The sequence below is a fragment of the Balaenoptera musculus genome, chromosome 7 (assembly GCF_009873245.2).
Source record: "Balaenoptera musculus isolate JJ_BM4_2016_0621 chromosome 7, mBalMus1.pri.v3, whole genome shotgun sequence".
Lineage (NCBI taxonomy): Eukaryota > Metazoa > Chordata > Mammalia > Artiodactyla > Balaenopteridae > Balaenoptera > Balaenoptera musculus.
The window spans coordinates 27330878-27351320 of record NC_045791.1 but is presented as its reverse complement, the minus strand read 5'-3'; the positions used below and the strand labels follow the sequence as shown (position 1 = coordinate 27351320).

Genomic DNA, 20443 nt, shown 5'->3' with positions numbered 1-20443 from the left:
AGGAGGCCCCTTATATTACGCTATTATATAGTACAGAGCCTGAGCTAGCATATTCAGATTAACAGATGGTCACCTTGGAAGCTCTGAACAGACTCTTGGGAATGGGGCTGATAAAGTTCAGCAGAGGGGAAGGGAAAAGGGAGAGGGAGAGATGGAATAGAGAAGATGGTTGGGTGCAGTGAGTATGAGTGTGGAGAAAGCAGGCTTTGGAGGTGTCAGGGGTGAAGGTAGAATGACTTGAAGTCTCTGCAGCCACACTTCGTCCCTCTATGCTTTGACTGATGACTGACCCCAGTTTCAAGTCAGATAACTCTCTGAGGGTAGAAGTGTAATGCTGATGCCAAGGCACACACTTCTCTTGGCTGAGTATTTGGCAAGCGGAAATTATAGGTTCTGGCAGGTACAACTTTACTGAGGGCCTATAATGTGCTTGGCACATGATGGGCATAATGGGAAATCCGGAAGTAAGTGTGAAGCGCATTTCACTTCCCAGCATCCAACAGTTGGGAAAGGGAGAGAGATACGATACAAAATAGACTAAAACCAGTGCCAAACCACAGGTACAAAATGCTAAGGGAACATAGTGGAAGAAGCAGCTAATTCCTGTTGAGACTTACAGGAATCGTGAGATTTGCCTTAAGGAGGTGAGTTTACCAGTCAGCAAAACCAATGATTGTGTGCCTCTTGCTCAGAAAGACAGGTCTGCTGTTCCTTCCATTGGGACCAAACAAACAATAATATACAGACATACTCCAGTCGCTGTGGCTGATGGGAAATTGAATTCCAACATCTCGAGCAGAGAAAGGACAGTGAATCCCTTATGGTTGTCAGAACATTAAAGGAATGAATTAAGTAGAAAGGAGAACAGGCCACTCCCTGGGGGAAAGTGTAGCGGGGAGTGGGGAGACCACAGAAAGACAATTTGGAGAACTGTAAAAGATGAGATGGTGAAACAGCAAGAAAAACTGCTATTTAAACAAAATTATTCCAATGAGCGTCTCAGAATCTCATGGACATTATGTTAAGTAGACTATCGGACACCCTGCTGGCCTTAAGAGTCTCCAAGATGGGGGCCAGGCATTAGAAGACCATAGCTGGGCTTTAAATCCAGTTCGTCTCTAGATTACCAGGAGACACATAGTGCCTTCTCAAAATATCAGTTGAATGAAACAAATGCAACTTTTAGCAATTCATTTAAACTCATAGGGACTTTCATTCATCTATAAAGTGAAGAGCTCTTTTATAAAGATCTAGTGAGACAGCATTGAAAAATGCTTTAGATAACTCAAGTACTGACATTCCCTTGGCATGTTCTAAGGAGTGAACACCATTCTCCTAAAGCGGATTTACCCAATTCTTTAAAACAAAACATATATTTCTTTTGTTATTTCAAAAGAAACACGTATTAATTGTAGGAAATTAGTACACAGTTTAGAAAAAAGAAGACAATAAAAGTCACCAGCACCTAGTCAAACATTTTATGCTTTTCTTGCCATTGCTTCTTGAACGGAGTTCGGCAATATGCAATGACATACTCCATTTCGAGAGTGATCTCTAGCATGTGCAAAATGCTTTTTCTTTTTCAATGAAATGTCCCAACTCTGGATCTGATCAATATATTAATTAAAATGTATAGAGATTCTATCAGGTGTGAGATAGTCTCCAAAGTAAAGTAGGACCGACGGACTTAAAAGATATGAGCTCTGCTCTTAAGAAGTGTTCAGTGTGTTGAGAAGATAAGATAGACACATAATGTTTGCTAATAATATATGACAACATACACAATATGAGATTTCTGTGAATCGAGTAGTTGAAACTTCAAACATAGGATTTAAAAGGAGCAGCAATTTTTGTGCATTGGGGTGATCCAGCGAAAATTTGAGTGACATTTAAATAATCCAAGGAGGACATGAGATTAGCCCTTTCTCAAGTACTCTTTCCTTTTAAAAAACATATACTTCATCCTATATCCTATTAAAATAGATGTCTCCATCAGGATAGTTGTCAGGGACACATTTCGATATAACTTTTGTTTCTACAGGCATACCTCGAAGATATTGTGGGTTCTGCTGCAGACCACAGCAGTAAAGCGAATGCCACAATAAAGTGAGTCACACAACTTTTTTGGCCTTCCAGTGAATATAAAAGTCATATTTACACTATACTGTACTCTATTAAGTGTGCAGTAGCATTATGCCTACAAAAACAATGTACATAACCTTAATCACAAATAATTTATTGCTAAAAGATGCTAACCATCAACTGAGCTTTCAGTGAGTCATAATCTTTTCTGTTGGTGGAGGGTCTTGCCTTGATGTGGATGGGTGCTGACTGAGCTGGGTGGTGGGTGCTCAAGGCTGGGGTGGCTGGGGGCAAACTCTTAAAATATGACAGTGAAGTTTGCCACACTGATAGACTCTTCCTTTTACAAACAGGTTCTCTGTAGCGTGCAGTGCTGTTTGATAGCATTTTACCCACAGTAGAACTTCTTTCAAAATTGGAGTCCATCCTCTCAAACCCTCCCACTGCTTTATCAACTAAGTTTATGTAATATTCTAAATCTTTTTTTTTTTTCCATTTCAACAATCTTCACAGCATGTTCACCCGGAGTAAATTCCATCTCAAGAAACCAATTTCTTTGCTCATCCATAAAAAGCAACTCCTCACCCATTCAAGTTTTATCACGAGATTGTAGCAATTCAGTCACATCTTAGGCTCCACTTCTTTTTTTCCAATAATGCTTTGCTTATTAATTCAGTTTACATACACTGAAGTTTGTTCTTTTTGTTGTACAGACCTGCATTTTGACAAACTCATACAATCATATAACTTCCAGTACAATCAACATACAGAATAGTTCCATCACTCCAACAAAATTCTCTCATTTCCTGTGGTAATCAAGCCATCCTGCTTTGTTTCCTGGGACTTTACTAAATTAATTTATTCGTTGTAATAGCTATTTTATGTAGTCTCAGGGATTTTCTTCATAGATGATCATGTCTTAAAATAAAAACATTTTTTCCCATGTTATAATCTCTAAAATGATTTTTTTTAAACTTTTAATTTTATGTTGGAATATAGTTGATTAACAATGTTGTGTTAGTTTGAGGTGTGCCACAAAGTAATTCAGTTATACATACACATGTATCTATTCCTTTTCAAATTCTTTTCCCATTCAGGTTGTTACACAATATTGAGCAGAGTTCTCTGTCCTCTATAGTAGGTCCTTGTTGGTCATCTACTTTAAATACAGCAGTGTGTACATGTCAATCCCAAACTCCCTTACAATCCCTGCCCCCGCCACCCTTTCCCCCGGTAACCATAAGTTCGTTCTCTAAGTCTGCATCGACAGAGGAATGGATAAAGAAGATGTGGTACATATATACAATGGAATATTACTCAGCCATTAAAAAGAAGAAAACAATGCCATTTGCAGCAACATGGATGGACCTAGAGACTGTCATACTGAGCAAAGTCAGTCAGACAGAGAAAGAGAAATATCATATATCGCTATATGTGGAATCTAAAAAAAAAATGATACAAATTAACTTATTTACAAAACAGAAACAGTCTCACAGACTTAGGCTCCACTTTTAGTTCTCTTGCTCTCTCCACCACATCTGCAGTCACTTCCTCCACTGAAGTCTTGAGCCCCTCAAAGTCATTCATGAAGGTTGGAATCAACTTCTTCCAAACTTCTATTGATGTTGATATTTCAGCTTCTTCCCATGAATCACTAATGTTCTTAGTGGCATCTAGAATGGTGAATCCTTTCCAGAAGGTTTTCAATTTACTTGGCCCAAATCCATCAGACGAGTCACCATCTATATAGCTTTACAAAATATATTTCTGAAATAATAAGACTTGAAAGTCAAAATTACTCCTTGCCCCAAGGGCTGCAGAATGGGTGCTGTTAGCAGGCATGAAAACATTAATCTCATTGTCCATCTCCATCAGAGCTCTTAGGTGGCCAGGTGCATTGTGAATGAACAGTAATATTTTGAAAGAAATCTTTTTTTCTGAGCAGTAGGTCTCAACAGTGGGCTTAAAATATTCAGTAAACCATGTTGTCAACAGATGTGCTGTCACCCAGGCTTTGTTGTTCCATTTATAGAGCACAGGCAGAGTGGATGCAGCATAAGTCTTAAGGGCCCTAGGATTTTCGGAATGCTAAATGAGCACTGGCTTCAACTTCAAGTCACTAGAACATTAGCCTCTTCTTATAAGAGAGTCAGCCTGTCCTTTGAAGCTTTGAAGCCAGCATTGACTTCTCTAACTATGAAAGTCCTAGATGGTGTCTTCTTCCAATATAAGGCTGTTTCATCTGCATTGAAAATTTGTTGTTTAGTGTAGCCACCTTCATTAATTATCTTAGCTACATCTTCTGGACAACTTGCTGCAGCTTCTATCAGCACTTGCTGCTTCACCTAGTACTTTGATGTTACTGAGACAGCTTCTTTCCTTAAACCTCCTGAACCAACCTCTGCTAGCTTCAAACTTTTCCTCTGCAGCTTCCTCATCTCTCTCAGCCTTCATAGAATTGAAGAGAGTTAGGGCCTTGCTCGGGATTAGGCTTTGGCTTTAAGGAATGTTGTGGCTGGTTTGATCTTCTATCCAGACCACTAAAACTTTCTCTGTATTAGCAATAAGACTGTTTCACTTTCTTATCATTTGTGAGTTCACTGGAGTAGCACTTCTAATTTTTAAAAAAAAATTTTTGCTTTGATTCATAACTTGGCTAACTGGTGCAAGAGGCCTAGCTTTCTACCTATCACAGCTTTTGACATGCCTTCCTCACTAAACTTAATCATTTCTAGCTTTTAAGTGTTTACTTGAACACTTAAAGGCCATTGTAGGGTTATTAATTGGCCTGATTTCAGTTTTGTTGTGTCTTAGGGAATAGGGAAAACTATGAAGAAGGAGAGAGACAAGGGAATGGCTGGTTGGTGGAGCAGACAGAACACACACAACGTCTATGGATTAAGTTCACTGTCTTACATGGGTGTGGTTCACAGCGCCCCAAAACAATTACAATAGTAACATCAAAGATAACTGATCACAGATCACCATAACAATCATTATAATGAAAAAGTTTGAAATATTGTGAGAATTACCAAAATGTGACACAGAGACACAAGGTGAGCAAAGGCTGCTGGAAGAATGGCATGGATAAACTTGGTCAGGGTTGCCACAAACCTTCAATTTGCGAAAAAGGCAGTGTCTATGAAGCGCAATAAAGTGAAGCACAACAAAACGAGGTATGGTGTAGCGTTTTCTGGTATAACTGGTTCATTATTTCATGTGATTAACTCATCTCAAGTGAACAGAAGGTCTTGCTTTAAAGATAAGAAAATTGGCCTGTGAAGGCTAAGTAACTTGAGCAAGAGGACCCAGTTAATAAGAGGTGATAGGGAAACTGATCTAAGTTTTCTAACTCCTGGACATCAGTGTTCTCTTTGCACCTAATGGCCTAAAAGAAACTGTTCAAAAGACACAGAGAAAATGAGACAAAGTACAGTAGAATATGGAGTTTACCTCATGTAAACCAGTCACCATTATTATATCTTGACTGACCTACTGTAATAACCTCCTAACTGTTCCCCTGTTTCTACTCTTGTCTTCTACAATCTATTCTTCTCATAGCAGCCAGAATGACTTAAAAATAAATACTCATAGCAGCCAGAATGATTTAAAAATAAATAATGTCAGATCATTTTCTGATTATCTCCTACCTCCCTCTACCCCAGTGACTTCTTATCTTGATTTGCAAGGGCCTCCCTGGGCTGGCTTTGCCCACCTCTCTGACTTCTGTGTCCTGATGTCATCCAAGCCCTCATTCCCTGGGACCAGTTTTCCTCTGCCTGCTCTCCTCTCCCCCCCACATCTTTGTGTTCCTCTCTCCTTCCTATCAGGGAAAGTTTCTATTCAGATGGTACCTCCTCAAAGAGATCTTCCCAGGTCATCCAAAATGAGGACCATCTCCCTCATCTCCTTGGTTATCCTCTATCATGTCACCATCTTGACTCTTGACTTGACCTGTAAGCATCTTGTGTATTTGATTATTATCTGTCTCTTGACACCAAAATGTACACTCCACCAGATCCTGATTCCCCTGGGCTCTCCTCAGTACCCAGAAGAGATTCTGACACATAGGTTTTCAACAGATATTTCTGAATGAATAAATCTCCATTTCAAGTTGTACTTAGGCAAATTAAAGCCTTATTTTATTCCTTAAATTAATTTGCCTCCTTTCCTGATTCTTCTCATATACTTTTTATTTTATAATACTTTTGTGGGGGGGGGCATGGTAAGACCAGGAAAGTCCCTTGCAATTTGAGCCTTGCAATTTGAGAGGTGGCTTTTGGCAGACTGACGTGGGGCTGGCAGAGCCTTGTGGATAAGCAACATTACTGAGAGGAATCACACTGTGGAAATTTACATAAGCAGATGACAGTCCTGAGTGTGGTCTTATCACCTGGATTGGGAGTCACCCATTGTTTAGGCAGCCTTTCTTGGCCTATTAGGCCAGGATGTTAGAGCTGGCTATGGTCTTCCATCTTGACAGGTGTCTCTTTTTTTTTTTTTTCTTTTTTTTCGCCAAGTCTTTCTTATGTGGTCCATGTTGGACCATGTTGGACATCAAGCAACAAATAAAGAAGCAAGGCAGTTTCAGATAGTATGTGTTCTGAAGAAAACAAAACAAATACTGGGGTGGAGAGTGACTGGGTGGGCACGGTGGAGGCATGTTTCAGAGGTGTTAGTCATGGAAGGCCTTGCTGAGAAGATGATTCGAATGTTGAGAAGAGTGAGTCCTGTGGGCGGAGCAAAGCCACAGGAGCAAAAGCCAAAGCCCTGGGAAGGCAATGAGCTTGATGTGTCTTGATGGAAGGAAGGGAGGAAGGAAGGAAGGAGGGAAGGAAGGGAGGAAGGAAGGAAGCCAGGGTGGTTGGAAAATAATGAGATGAGAGAGAGGTACGTGGTGAGATCAGAGAGGTAGGAAGGAAAAAGAATCTGTGGGGCCTGCAGATCCTAGAATTTTCTTACTAATTTACATTGCATAGACCACCAATCTTCTTGGCTACTGGATTGGAATATCCATGGAAATACAGGCTCTATGTCAATGAGAATGTCCTTTGTTGTATTCACTGCTATTTCCAGCATCCTGCATGTTGCCTGGCACATAGTAAGAACTTTTTAAGTGTCTGTCAATGAATGAATGATGTAAAAGCCAAAATCTTATTTTATGGAGCTCACCTCTCAGTTCCGTATCAGTCCTGATGTGCCAGGACCCTCAGAGAAAAGGAAAGCTGACAGGGATACCTGCCACTCCGTCTCTGGTGGGCCATGAATGTGAGGACATAGAGAGGATGGGTTTTGAGTTCTGCATGACTCTAAGTCATTCAGATTTTCATCTGATCATTGCTTCAGCCCCTACCTTTGTAAATTTTGGATGCTTCTCTTCAGGGAGTTTATGGAGACCCCCCAAAATTCCTTCCTGCCCCTACACCTGTTCCTTTTTCTTTCTAGAAGCAGCTTTGAAGTAATAAGAATACTATTTTTCCCATAGCACACTTTTGTTAGGAGCTCCTTCTAAACTACATGGAGCACCTTGAAAAAGAGGTGCCATATAAATATATTTGAGTCACTGAAGCCATAATTATTGGCAACAGGGACCTCCTGTGTGAAAACAAAAACCAAAGCATACTTTCAAAATTCAAAATTCAAGACATGGACTTAACAAGAGCAATATAATTAATTTCATTGTTATCTTTTCAATTCCTATCTTCTCTCTACTTAGTCAGTTCCAACATTCTGGAGAGCCAAGATGGCAAGCGAAGTTACACCACTACTTCCTGTGTCGTGCCTGACTTGCCCAATTGCCAATGACACAAGGTAAACCATCTCTCCTCAAGCTCTGTCTTACTGAGGCAGAGAATGGGAATACAGGATTTTTCACTCTTTATTTCTGTCCCATGATTTTTTTATACAGTCTAAAATTGTGTTAATTTATAGGAGTCTGGGAGAAAATAAATGTGAGATACAGCTTGAGTTTTCTTTACTGAGACATCCAAGAAGTAGAACCTAACACAATGTACCAATGAGACATTTGATAGAGAGTTGATTTGTTTAAGAAGTTCATCATTCTCTTATTTTGTTGCAACAAATCTTTAACCCATAAACAGTAGTGGGCACTTTGTTGTATTGGGGATACAAAAATGAATCAAACTTACTACCCTTCATGAAGTCACAGGCAGTTAGGGGTTATTTATTGAAAGGACATTTTAAAATGAAGTTTCCTTTTATAAAAGAGTCCCACAGACTGGACACCAAGAACGTATAGTATTATAATGAAAAGAAGTGGTTTTTGGTTCTTTGATGTTAAAAAGAAGAAAATGAGAGAGCTGCCCCCTCCCCTATAGTAAATTGAATCCAGCAACGAGCAATATATTCTTTGGAGTAAGTTTAAAATGGGTTCACTGTCTGGCTTCAAAACATAATAACTTTGTAACCTTAGAAAAGTTACTTAAGCTTTCTGAACCATGATTTTCATGTGTGAATAATGTGGATAATAAAGTTTATCTACCTTGCAAACTTTTATGAGGGTTTGAGATAACTCTAACTTTGCATACCTGCCACATAGCAGATTCTCAATTAAATGCTAGCTATCATCAGCATCAGTATTATTCTGTTACATTTTAAAATATTATTTACTCTTTAGTTTTGTTAGCAAATCCTTAGGTAAAACAACTTTCCTTTTCATTTATTCCAAAATCTATAATATTGGAAAAGGATTGCAGCTGTGAAAAATGTCAGCAATTTTAATCATATGAATAATATACGTGTTACATTCATGACATTCATTTCTTAGTTATATTCCAAATCACGACTCAGAGTTCATAAAAGTTAGTTAACATTATTATATCAATCAATAGTCAAAAATAAAACTTCTCATCACTAGAAAATTGGTTAACAAAAAAGGGTTCATAGTCTATTTCTGTTTTCCTCAAACATAAACTTCACATATCTTATGGCTTGTAGGTCACGTCTCCTCTAAATAGCCAGAATAAAACTAGCTGGATACTTTGCAGGGGTTCCCAAACCTGGCTATGCACTTGACTCACCTGTAAAGTTTTTCTTTAAAAATGCATACTTATAGCACTAACCTCAGATTTTTACATCAGAGTTTTTATGACTGAGCTCCAAAAATCTTTATTTTTAAAAAGTTCCACTACTTGATTCTCATGGCAGACAGACTTTAAAATGATCCCTGATTATCTCCTCCTCCTTGTATTCATGCCTTCTGTCATCCCCTCCTCTAGGGCATGGATACGAACTGTGACTTGCTTCTAACCATCAGCATGCCCCAAAGGTGTTGAGTTATATAACCTTCATGATATCTTACAAAAGATTACAACTTTGCTTTAGCCACTGGTCTATATCCCTTGCTCCTTTGATGAAGAAAGCTGCCATGTTGTCAAATGGCCTATGGAAATGTCCACAAGGCCTTTGGCCAACAGCTAGTAATGTTGAGACCTTAAGTCCAACAACCCACAAGGAATTAAATCCTGCCAACAATCATGGGAGCTTGGAAGCAGACCAGTCCCCAGTTGAGCCTCCAGATAGGACCCACCCCTGGCTGACACCTTGATTGTAGCCTTATGGAGAATTCAGCTAATCCATGCCCAGACTTCTGACCCACAAAAACTGGGAGACAATAAATGTGTGTTGCTTAAGCAGCTAAGTTGGTGGTAATATTGTTAGGCAGCAGTAGATAACCAATAAAATTTTGAAATATAGTCAGGGTTGGGAACCAGTACTTTAAAGCTTGGTTAGAGCAGAAGTAAGCTTGGTGTGTTTTTCCACTAATTTTTAATGACTATACATTAATTCTTATGGTGATGATAAAGATTTATGATGATGATGGATTTTTATAAATATCCTTAGGGTTTTCCTTGAAGATTGGCAGTGGCACAACTCTGACAGATTTAGTTTCTGGACTCAATTTCTTGAACCAATGGAAAAGCCACAACTAAACTAGGCCTTAAAATTTCAGTAGACTTCTCTCCTCCTCTCCAGTGAACATGAGGCTAGTCTTTTGGAATCTGGAATCTCCCAAAAGCCTATGGATAAGATAAAGTGAACCCAGATTTCCTATGAATTTGGCTAGGAATGAGACAAATCATTGGATAGCAGGGAGTCTCCAAAGAAAAATAACCTTGTTATCATCAGAGAAAACTCAATCATGTGGAAGCTAAAAGCCATATTTGATTATTAATATTTAGTATCATGCTATTATTAACACATCTAAGTAATATTGATCTGATTTCATGTAACCACTTGTCATCTTAATTAAAGTTAATACTGATGATCACTTGGCTGATTCAGAGTTCTTAAAGTCCTAGTATTTTCATTATTATTCCCATTTTGGAAATGAAGAGTCTGTGATTCAAAGGGGTTAAAATAGTTTCCATTAGACTAACGAATAGCAGCTCAGAATCAAGATAAGGAGGCAGTTTCATCGATGCTTATCCAGTGCTCTTTCCCCACTAGATGGTCTCTGTCTTTGATTGTTTCATCACACAGTTAAGTCAGTTCCTTATTGCTTGGGATGTAATGAATTATAAAATGTAGTCCACAGTGAATGGATGGTATAATTTGCTTTAACATAAGTAGCCACAATTTGTTTACTTTAGAGACTATATTCAGAAAGTTGTTATTCAAATATTACATGAAACTAAAAACTATATAAATATACACGTACGTGAAGAGCTTATTGTTTTGACCTCTGTGTTTACCATTATTTACTAATGACAAATATATTTTCTTAAGCAGCTAGAAAGCAATACAAGTCTTTTGAGCTCTCTGACTCAACGTAGCTAAAAAAATGAGTTCTAAGAAAGTTTCCAAAGCCCTGAATGATGTTAGAGTCTGGCCCTTTTATGATCAAGTGATCTTTTCAGCTTTAATGGGAAAAATAAATCATTGTTAAAAGATCATCTTGTCACATGGAAGCCAGAAAGGTGCAATATCAATGATTCAACTTTCCCAAAACTGCCCTGTGGAATGGGATAAAGCAAGTAACACAGTTTGTTTTGTTGTTGCTGTGGTTGGCAGTGAGAGGGAAGTAAGCTTAAGGAAATACCTCGTTTTAAAAATAATAAGAGGGCAATATAAACTCACTTAATAGAAAAATGAATGGACTTGATGCAAGGTCTATTTTATGAGAACAGAACTAGAAGTTTTGAAATCCTTTTCCAGATCTTTTTCTGTTTCATACAATTGCTTATTTCATGGTGAAACTGCCAATTGTTCACATTCTTTCTCGCTTTCCTCTTCATTTATTCAATTTTTGATGCTGCAAATAATATGAAAAGCACTGGGATAGCTACTGAAGTTAATGCTTTGCTTTCTTTGCTTTGTGGTACAAATCTATAAAAAAGTAGTTTAGATATAGTTGGCAACACAGAATTGTTTCTCTAATGGTTTATTTTCAATGGAGCTTATTCTTAGTATGTTCAAAATAAGCAAGTTCATCTCTTTAAGCCAATATTTAATTTGGATCATTATGTCAATAAGATCTGGATGAATAAAGGTATGCAAAGTACAAGACTGTAAATTAATGGGAAAAAATCCTCTTCCATTTTAAAATAATACACACACAGTCGTATGAACACACACGTACACACACCCACATACCCAATTAAGATTCTTGGCCATGTAGATTTATGGCATTTATATATTTTGTTCCTCCGGGTGTGAAAAAGTGAAGGAGGGTGTCCCTAAGAATGTTCCTTTAAATTATTTTTCTATATATGGAAAACATGTCTAAAATCCTGGTAAGAAGTAACTTCCTCCAGTTCAGAGAAATGCTTAGAGGGAATATTTTTTACTGTGTACTAAGAAACACCAGTTTGGAAAATTCCCAGTCAGTTCTTCCTTTAGTGCCCCATAGTCCTCCCATTGGCTTATGGGCTTGGGAAGCTTCATAGTTAATATCTTCCAAAAAGGATGCCAGTCTTCCTTGTCCCTTTTTTAAAGGGTGAAAGAGAACATCTAAGTAATACCAAAGAAGAGTCTGAACTGAATTTGGAGTTTGAACAATAAGCTAGATGGGCAGCTCAAAGCAGAATTTTGATGTCAGAAGGAGGGGGAATTCAGACTGGTGGGACTTCTAAGACCCACTGTCAAAAAGTTCTCAAGACAGTTATGCAGCATCCTCAGTGCTAAAGTCTGTCCTTTGTAAAAGTACCCCACACAAGAAAACCATCACGTCACAGATCATCCCAAAGAATTGACGCGGTCTCACAGGCTGATGACAAGTTGACATCTGAGGTCATAGACTAGTTTTCTTTGGGGATGCCCTCATAGAATGGAAGGGCAGCATCAGCAAAATGCCACTGAAAGCTGTCACCAAAGACAACAAACAAGGCAGAGCACTGCTCAGTAATGCGGCAGCAGCCCAGTAAATCTAGAGTCTTCAATGCCTCTCCTGAAGGTTGCAACAGAATATTGTGTTAAAGTAGTTTGTTGGTCCAAGCATAGATACATGAAGCCCTACAGAGAATGGTAGCGCCTGGCTTCTTCCTAACTATGGCATTTGGTGTTTTCCCAGGCATTTCTCTTTCTTGAAAAGTTTTAGCCAAACTCCTATGACAGTACTTGTCACTTACAGAAAACAGAAAGAAAGTCACTAACAACTGGGTACAACATGAAAAGACTGAGCTCCACTTTTGTAAGGAGGTAATCAACAATCACTGAATGGGAAATGTCAAATCAGGCAGTGGTTTTTAGCACAGGCTCTGAGACAGAGAGACCTGGGATCTAGTCCTAGCTCTTTCACTTATTGCTTTATGACCTTAGGACATTATTTAACATTTCTGAGCCTCAGTTTCCTCAATTTTAAAATGGGAGCAGTAATAGAACACATTCTATGGGATAGCAGAAAGGATTAAATTAAATGATATAAGTAAAGCGCTTGGTACAGTGCCTGGCACATAATAAATTATGAAAATATGTTAGCTACTTTTACAATAATAATTATTACCATCTTCATTACTAGTTATAATTAGGAAATACTTTTCAAAAGTGATCACTTTGAATTTAACTTGCATGCCATCTGATCTGGAAGTATAATAAGGGTATCCAATTCCTACTGATTTAGTGAGTCAAACAGAAAACCAAAACAAATTGAATCATTCAACTGGTGTATTTAGAATTGCTGATGATTATAGCATTCAAGAAAGTTAGTGAAATACATAAATTGCAATTAAACTGTTCTTGAAAATCCCCAAAATCAGTTTTCATTTGTCTAGTCCAATGGTGGGTAGGGCTTGTTCATTTTAAAAACGTACGTTTAGAACCTTCTGAAAAGGAAACGTTGTGGAACGTGAACATGGAGGAGATAAAAGGTGTTGATACAAAGAGGGTATGCCAAAACCAGCTATGTTCCATCTCTGAATATAAAAAAAAAGAATGCATTGCATTCACATATTCCTTTATGCTTTTCAAGGAATTATCACTGCACTGCCACTTCACTGCACACACACGCACACATACACACACAGCGGGGAGACCACAATGTACACACTCAGTCTCTTTGTATCCAGCACTGATTCTCTCCCATATCAGCTCTGCTGTCAGCAACCAGCATGCAGATGGAGGGGAAGGTATGGTGTTAGAACAAATGCTACAGGTCCACTCCTGAAAATTTCATTCACAGGATAATCTGATTAGCAAAATTTGAGAGAGGATGGTATATGCATATCTTTTATCATCTAATTCAAAACAACTCCACAACACAGCTTGGACAAAATACTAGTATCAAAGGTTCTAATATAGCATAATTTGTGTTGAGTGTGTTTCATTCTGACAGTGGTATAAACCAGGGAGACAGTTTACTGACAATTCTGTGCTACCAGATACCAACTCAGGCCTCTGTCCAGCTTTACATTGTCAACTCTCATGGAAACATGAGCAGTTACACAGCCCCAGAGGATGCTGAAGTTTGGATTGCAAAAGATGAGATGGACAGATTTCATATTTTCACTGCAGGTTTTTTTTTTTTGCCTTTTCAGACTGCTGAGCATAATTTTTTTTTAAGGCAGGAAATGCAACTAGTGTTTGTTTCTAGCATGGCTTCTGTTTTGAGATTTCTTCTTTGTAGAAGAAATGTGTTGCCCACCTGTCTAGAATCCCAATCAGGATATGGTTTCAGTATGAAAAATATTACAAGAATGATTTTAGCTGGTTATAAACAGGAATGGTTATAAAAAGCTGGGGTATTTTAATCCAATTTTTATCCATGGGTGGCGGGGGGACTTTGGTTCAGGCCAATGGGGCCAATATGAATACATAAGGTAAGGTTCAGTTCTGTTTTTTGCCCAGGAAGGACAGTAATTCTGAAAGACAACGGTGCACATTAGTGAGCAAACACATTCTACGTTATAGAGATGCTCAGAAATAAGAATCATGTGGCCACTGGCCAAAAGCACTGCAGTTAACACTTAAAAGTATGGTTCAACCCAAGTTGAACTGCTGGAGAGGTTAATGATTCTCCATATTAATACTTCTCCTATTTGCAACACACACACACACACACACTATACAACAGATATTAAGAGCTCCCTGTATGCAGGCTCCAGAGCTACTGGTGGTTAGTGAGGGAAGATATAAGGCTGATTTAAATCCTACCTTCTTAGGTGTACAGAGATTCATGGAGGAGACACATATTTCAACCAATATCCTCTTTTTTTATTCCAAGACTTTCAAATTTTAATGTTTGTGAAATACAATCACTGAATACATTTGATAAAATTCTCTTTAAAAGATGGCATTAAATCTCTGGGTCTTATAATAGATGGAATTTTGGAAGTTAGATGTGCCTGTACGAATGCAAATTTGACTACCCAGCGTAATGGGCACACAGAGAAGGAATCTGACTGAGGGATGCTGCAGGCTCCTTGGAGAAAATTATTTATAATCTGGACCTTGAAGAATAAGGAGAAATCTAACCAGTCAGGAAGCTTTTGTATGTGGGATGGGAAGGAAAATCTAGGAGTATATTGAAAGTAGATGGAAGAGACTATGCAAAGGCATTAAGAAATACAACAGTATGTAAATAAGGAAGTACAGTTAGGAATGTATCCTGAAGGAAATTCAGAGGACCTGCAGTCAGCTAGAAGTAGCTGGGAAGCCAGATTATGAAGACTTTGGGTAAATTCTCCTGAAGGTAATGAGACATCATTGACTTTTTAAGTGAAAGGGAAACTTAGATGTACTGAACAACTACCACGAGTCTGTTACGTTACTAAGGGAATACCACACACTATCTCATTTCATTCTCACAAATATTTCCAAGGCACTTCCATCCTGTTTTTACTGATAAGAAACAGAGCATAAGGGAGTTAAATAAGATGCCAAGGACACAAGGAGAGAGTGTCTGGGTTTTACTCCATGTGTCTAATTCTAAACCTGTGAGCTGTCTGTAACACCATCTCAAGATGTTTTAGTCTTTTTTTTTTCAACATTTCCTAATTTTCATTTTTAAAATTCACTGTCTTTTTTAGAGAAGTTTTAGGTTTACAGAAAAATAGAAAATACAGAGTTCCAATATACTCCCTCTTATGCCTGACCACTCCCCCCAAATTTCCCCTATTAGTAACATCTTGCATTAGTGTAGTACATTTGTTACAATTGATGAGCCAATATTGGACTATAGTCCAATATTGGACTAAAGTCCATAGTTTACATTAAGGTTCACTCTTAGTGTTGTATATTATATAGATTTTGACAAATGTATAATGACATATATAATGACATATATCCACTATTACAATATCAAACAGAATAGTTTCATGGCCCTAAAAATCCCCTGTGCTTATTCTTCCTCCTCTCCTCTCAAATCCTTTGCTATCACTGATCTTTCTACTATCTCCATAGTTTTGCCTTTTCCAAAATTTCATATAGTTGAGACAACAGAGTATATAGCATTTTCAGACTGGCTTCCTTCACATAGCAATATGCATTTAAGTTTCCTCGAAGCCTTTTCATCACTTGACAGCTCATTTCATTTTATCATTGAATAATATTCCATTTTGTGGATATTTTATGGTTTGTTTGTCCAGGCACCTATTGAAGGATATCTTGGTTGCTTTCAAATTTTACCAATTACGAATAAAGCTGCTGGAAATATTGTGTGCAGTTTTTTGTGTGGACATAAGTTTTGAACTCATTTGTGTAAATACCAAGGAGCACAACTGCTGGGTAATAAGGTAAGAATATGCTTATTTTCATAAGAAACTGCTAAGCTATCTTCCGAACTAGCTGTACTATTTTCCATTTCTACCAGCATGAATGAGAGTTCCTGTTGCTCCACATCCTTGTCAGCATTTGGTGTTGTCAGTGTTTTAAATTTTAGCCATTTTAATAGGCTTGTAGTAGTATTTCATAGTTGTTTTAGCTTGTAATCCTTTGATGATATTTGTATTTCCTAATTTTTAATTCTTTTACTTACCTATTATATATTTTTCTAACATCTGTGATCTTGACTCTTACATTTTCCACCATTCATTTATTTATTCATTTATCAACATATATTAAGTGTGTATTATATGCCAGTAACATTTTTCAAAGCTAGTTTATTTTTTCCTTTTATTATTCTCTTCTTCATTTTTAGTTTGTCATATTTCACTTATTTATTTCACACAACATAATAGTTAGTCCCTCTCTTTATTCTATTTACCTCCAAGTGAACTGGCTATCTTTTACTTCTCTGGTAATAATTGTTTAATTTCTTCAAATTTCTCTTTCTCCCTTCAAAGCCTTTATCATTATATATTCATAATACATACGTAGAGAGTGTGAAATATTGTTGGAGATGAAACTACTTATAAAAAGTCTGAAGTGAAGAAATCACTTACCTTGGTTGACAATAAATCTTAACTTCTGTATTGTTGCTAGATTGCCACTAACTCGATATATTCCATCAACATCTAGACCTGAAAACAAAAGGGCATGTTTTATATTCACTCATATAGGAACTGAGATGGTAAAAGAAAATAATAATAATAATTATGGGAAGGAAGAAAGTAGTAAATCACCACCAACTATCTCTTCCTCACAGAGAAAACAAATTTCTATGTCCTACACCAAGCAATCTTCAATATTTTAATACAAGCAAACTAATCATTAAGTTCAGTAACAGTTAATCATCAACAAACTTGAGTGTAGTTGAACCATAAAAGAGCAGTAGGTAGCATGGGATTTCACAGTATAGTTAAGATTCATTCCCCCAAAAAAGACAGGAATTAAACTTGGGGTGGAGTAGGGAGAAGAACCTTCATGTATATGTGTATTATTGCCCCTTGTTGGAAAGATAAAGTAACCCAAAGTGCTTGTGAAGTCTTCTTTCCTTAAAATCTCCCTCCCTCCCTCCCTCCCTTCCTTCCTTCCCTCCCTCTCCTTTACTCCCTTCTCACTTCTCTTCTTACTGTCTCCCTTTCTTCCCTCTCTCCTATTCTTATTCTTATTCTGTTCTGTTTTATTCTGTTCCTAGGGATTCCAATCCACTTCCATTGTTTCATTCTCTTTTCCTGCAATTACTATAGCATAACATATATTGGTCTGATTATTTGCAACTACAGAATGAAAATTCTACTATGGATGTACAACTACTTTGAAAATCTCTAGTGTATTGTAGGTAATGGGGTGCTCCATTATGGAGGGAAAAATAAAAAGAAATCTTTGACAAGATGGTGACAGTAGTTCCAGATTATTTTAAAACTAGTTATCTATAATTCAAAATAACTTATCCTGGCAGTGGGTTTGGATAATCAACCACTTGTTTTCCACACATTTATTTATATCATGAGGTTATTTCCATGACCCAGTTATCAAAAAGATGAAGAAACAGGAAAATGAAAAGAGAAACATTTATTCAAACACTATTATTGTTGATAAGAAATGTTGATAACATAATTTTAATGTCAGGATTGCATATTCCTTGATGTGTCTAGGCCCTCAAGGAGGCCTGGATAAGATTACCAGTTAATGTAGAGGTCAGTATCTCAGCAGTTTCTCTAGGGAGGTGGTATAGTATCATCATTAAACATCGTAATTCACAATAGATAGTACTAGATAAATTGATAGAAATTATTGTCATAATCTAACAGAATAAAATTTTTGTAAAGCTCTTTACTGACATGAAATGAGCTCCTTTATTGCTTTACCATCTCTGTTTTTAAGTATCAATACTTTATAGTAGGAACATTTCCACTGCTGTGCAAAATATGTCATCAGTAGGTTAGGACAGAATGACATAATGTGTAATACGGATATTAATGGCATAAATCAAAGCCATTATTCACTCAGTTTTAAGACATGAGTTTTTAGAGCAATTTTAAGTTTATATCAAGATTGAAGGGAAGGTACAGAGGTTTCCCACATACCCCTTGCCCCTGCACATGCATAGCCTCTCCCATTATCAACCTCCCCCATCAGAGTGATACATTTGTTAAAACTGATGAAAACAACATTGATACAGCTAGAGTCCATAGTTTACATTAGGGTTCAGTCTTGGTGTTGTACATTCTATTGGTTTGGACAAATGTATAATGACTTGTATCCATCATTACAGCATCATACAGAGTATTTTCACTGTGGTTAGGACTCCACGCTCTCACTGTCCAGGTCCCTGGTTCGATCCCTAATTGGGGAACTAAGGCCACAAGCCATGCGGCATGGCCAAAAAAACCCAAAAAGCCCTCTGTGTCCCACCTACTCATCCTTACTATACTCTTCCATGTAATAACTTATATATAATGTCAATAAAATGGAATAGCTATTAACAAATGTATTAATTTGTGTGAGTTTTGTAGTTCTAGAATAGTCTAATAATAAATTAGTGAGTCTCTGTCCCTTCCTGAGAACTATGAATCTGTGAATTTGTGACGAATTGAGATGAGGCTGGAGACCTATTAGTGTGTGGTGAAAATGTCTAAGACACATACATTTATAAAAATCAAATGCATTCTTTTTGTTTTCTGATGCACAAAATAACTCCATTAATCAAAGGGCACTCCAGTTCATTTTTAAGTACAATGGGCACTTGACAACTTAAATGTGACAATCATCTTAATTAAAACTTTCCTAACGTTTGATTTTTAGTTTCAGTATTAGATCATGCTGGTCTTCAGTTTATGCACATGTGCTCAGAAACTTAATAATTTATCAACTGTTTTCTTTTTTTGCTTTGTCATTTAGATAGTGTTTGGTACTTAGCTTTAACCTATGTAATTTAAAAAATGTGATAGCTTTTTAAAATTTTAAAACTTATGCATTAAAGTAAGTGTGTCCCTTTCAAAGTTCTCCCTCTTGGGGGTATCTGTACTTTTTCTAAACATGTAGTCCTTAGGGAAAACATTTTGAAATTCTTCTCTAAAATGACCTCCAGTGACTCCATATTGTCTATAGAAAAATGTTTATTGATGCAAGTTTGGGGCCTTTGGTGATAGTTTTTGGTTTGGAAATAGTCAGAGGTCATTCAGAACCACAAATGGTGAATAAGGTCATCTTCCTTGCCATCACAAAGTCAAACAAAGTTTCACCAAATGAAAGCGTTCATGATTTTCCACAAGTTATCAGTTGCTCTGAAGGAACTTGAGAAAAAGAATATTTTGGAAAATAGAAACATTGATGCAGTATGCAGGTCTACATTTTTCTCAAACAAGAAATCTTAATATATGTTTTTTGTAAAGAATCGGTCAAATTAGCCCTATTTAAAATAATGATTAAAAATGAAATGTCAACAACTATTACAATAAAAAATGAGAAAATTTACCATATATTTCTTTTTAAATTAATTTTTGTTTTGCTAATTAGTTGGACCTTTATCAAAGGTCAACAGTAAATAAAATTATTTGAATCCCAACAGATTTTTATTACAAATAAGGACCTTACTTAAGCCTCATTTTAATAAGCTTATCTCTTTGTAGGTATAAATCAAGTGTATTTTTATTTTGAAGCTAGAACTCTTTCTTTTCTAATATTATTTTACATGTTATTGAAATGCATGTGTTGTCTAGAGTTGTAAACTGAATTTCAATTCATGAAATTCCCTACTATCTAAAAACTTTTTCTCTTATAGAAATTTAAAGTTACAACATAGGAAGTATCCCTTTGATCTTTCATAAATTTCAGTACAAGGTTTTTTGTTTTCTTTTTAAGTTCAGTAATCAAAAACATTTGAAAGAGCAGTATGGGTTGGTTATATTACGTATGAGCAACTGGAAAGCACTATACTGTTCAAACAAAGCAGCCTCGTCCTAAATTAATAACCCAATTTTCTTCTGGAATAAAAGAAGGGAGGGCTGGGAATGGAGACGGTGAGGGTAACTCAGACCAGTGTGACCACTGTGGTCGGAGAACTAAGTCACAGTAGAGAAAC

The 20443-nt window shown here is 37.0% G+C and overlaps 1 protein-coding gene across 1 annotated transcript in view; it reads right to left on the bottom strand.

Moving 5' to 3' along the window:
- ARHGAP15 (Rho GTPase activating protein 15) overlaps positions 1-20443 on the bottom strand; it is a 609541-nt gene that overhangs the window by 175786 nt on the left and 413312 nt on the right. The window contains exon 11 of the mRNA XM_036858098.1: positions 16920-16997. Within this exon, the coding sequence (XP_036713993.1) occupies positions 16920-16997 (78 nt within the window). The remainder of the gene's footprint in view (positions 1-16919; positions 16998-20443) is intronic.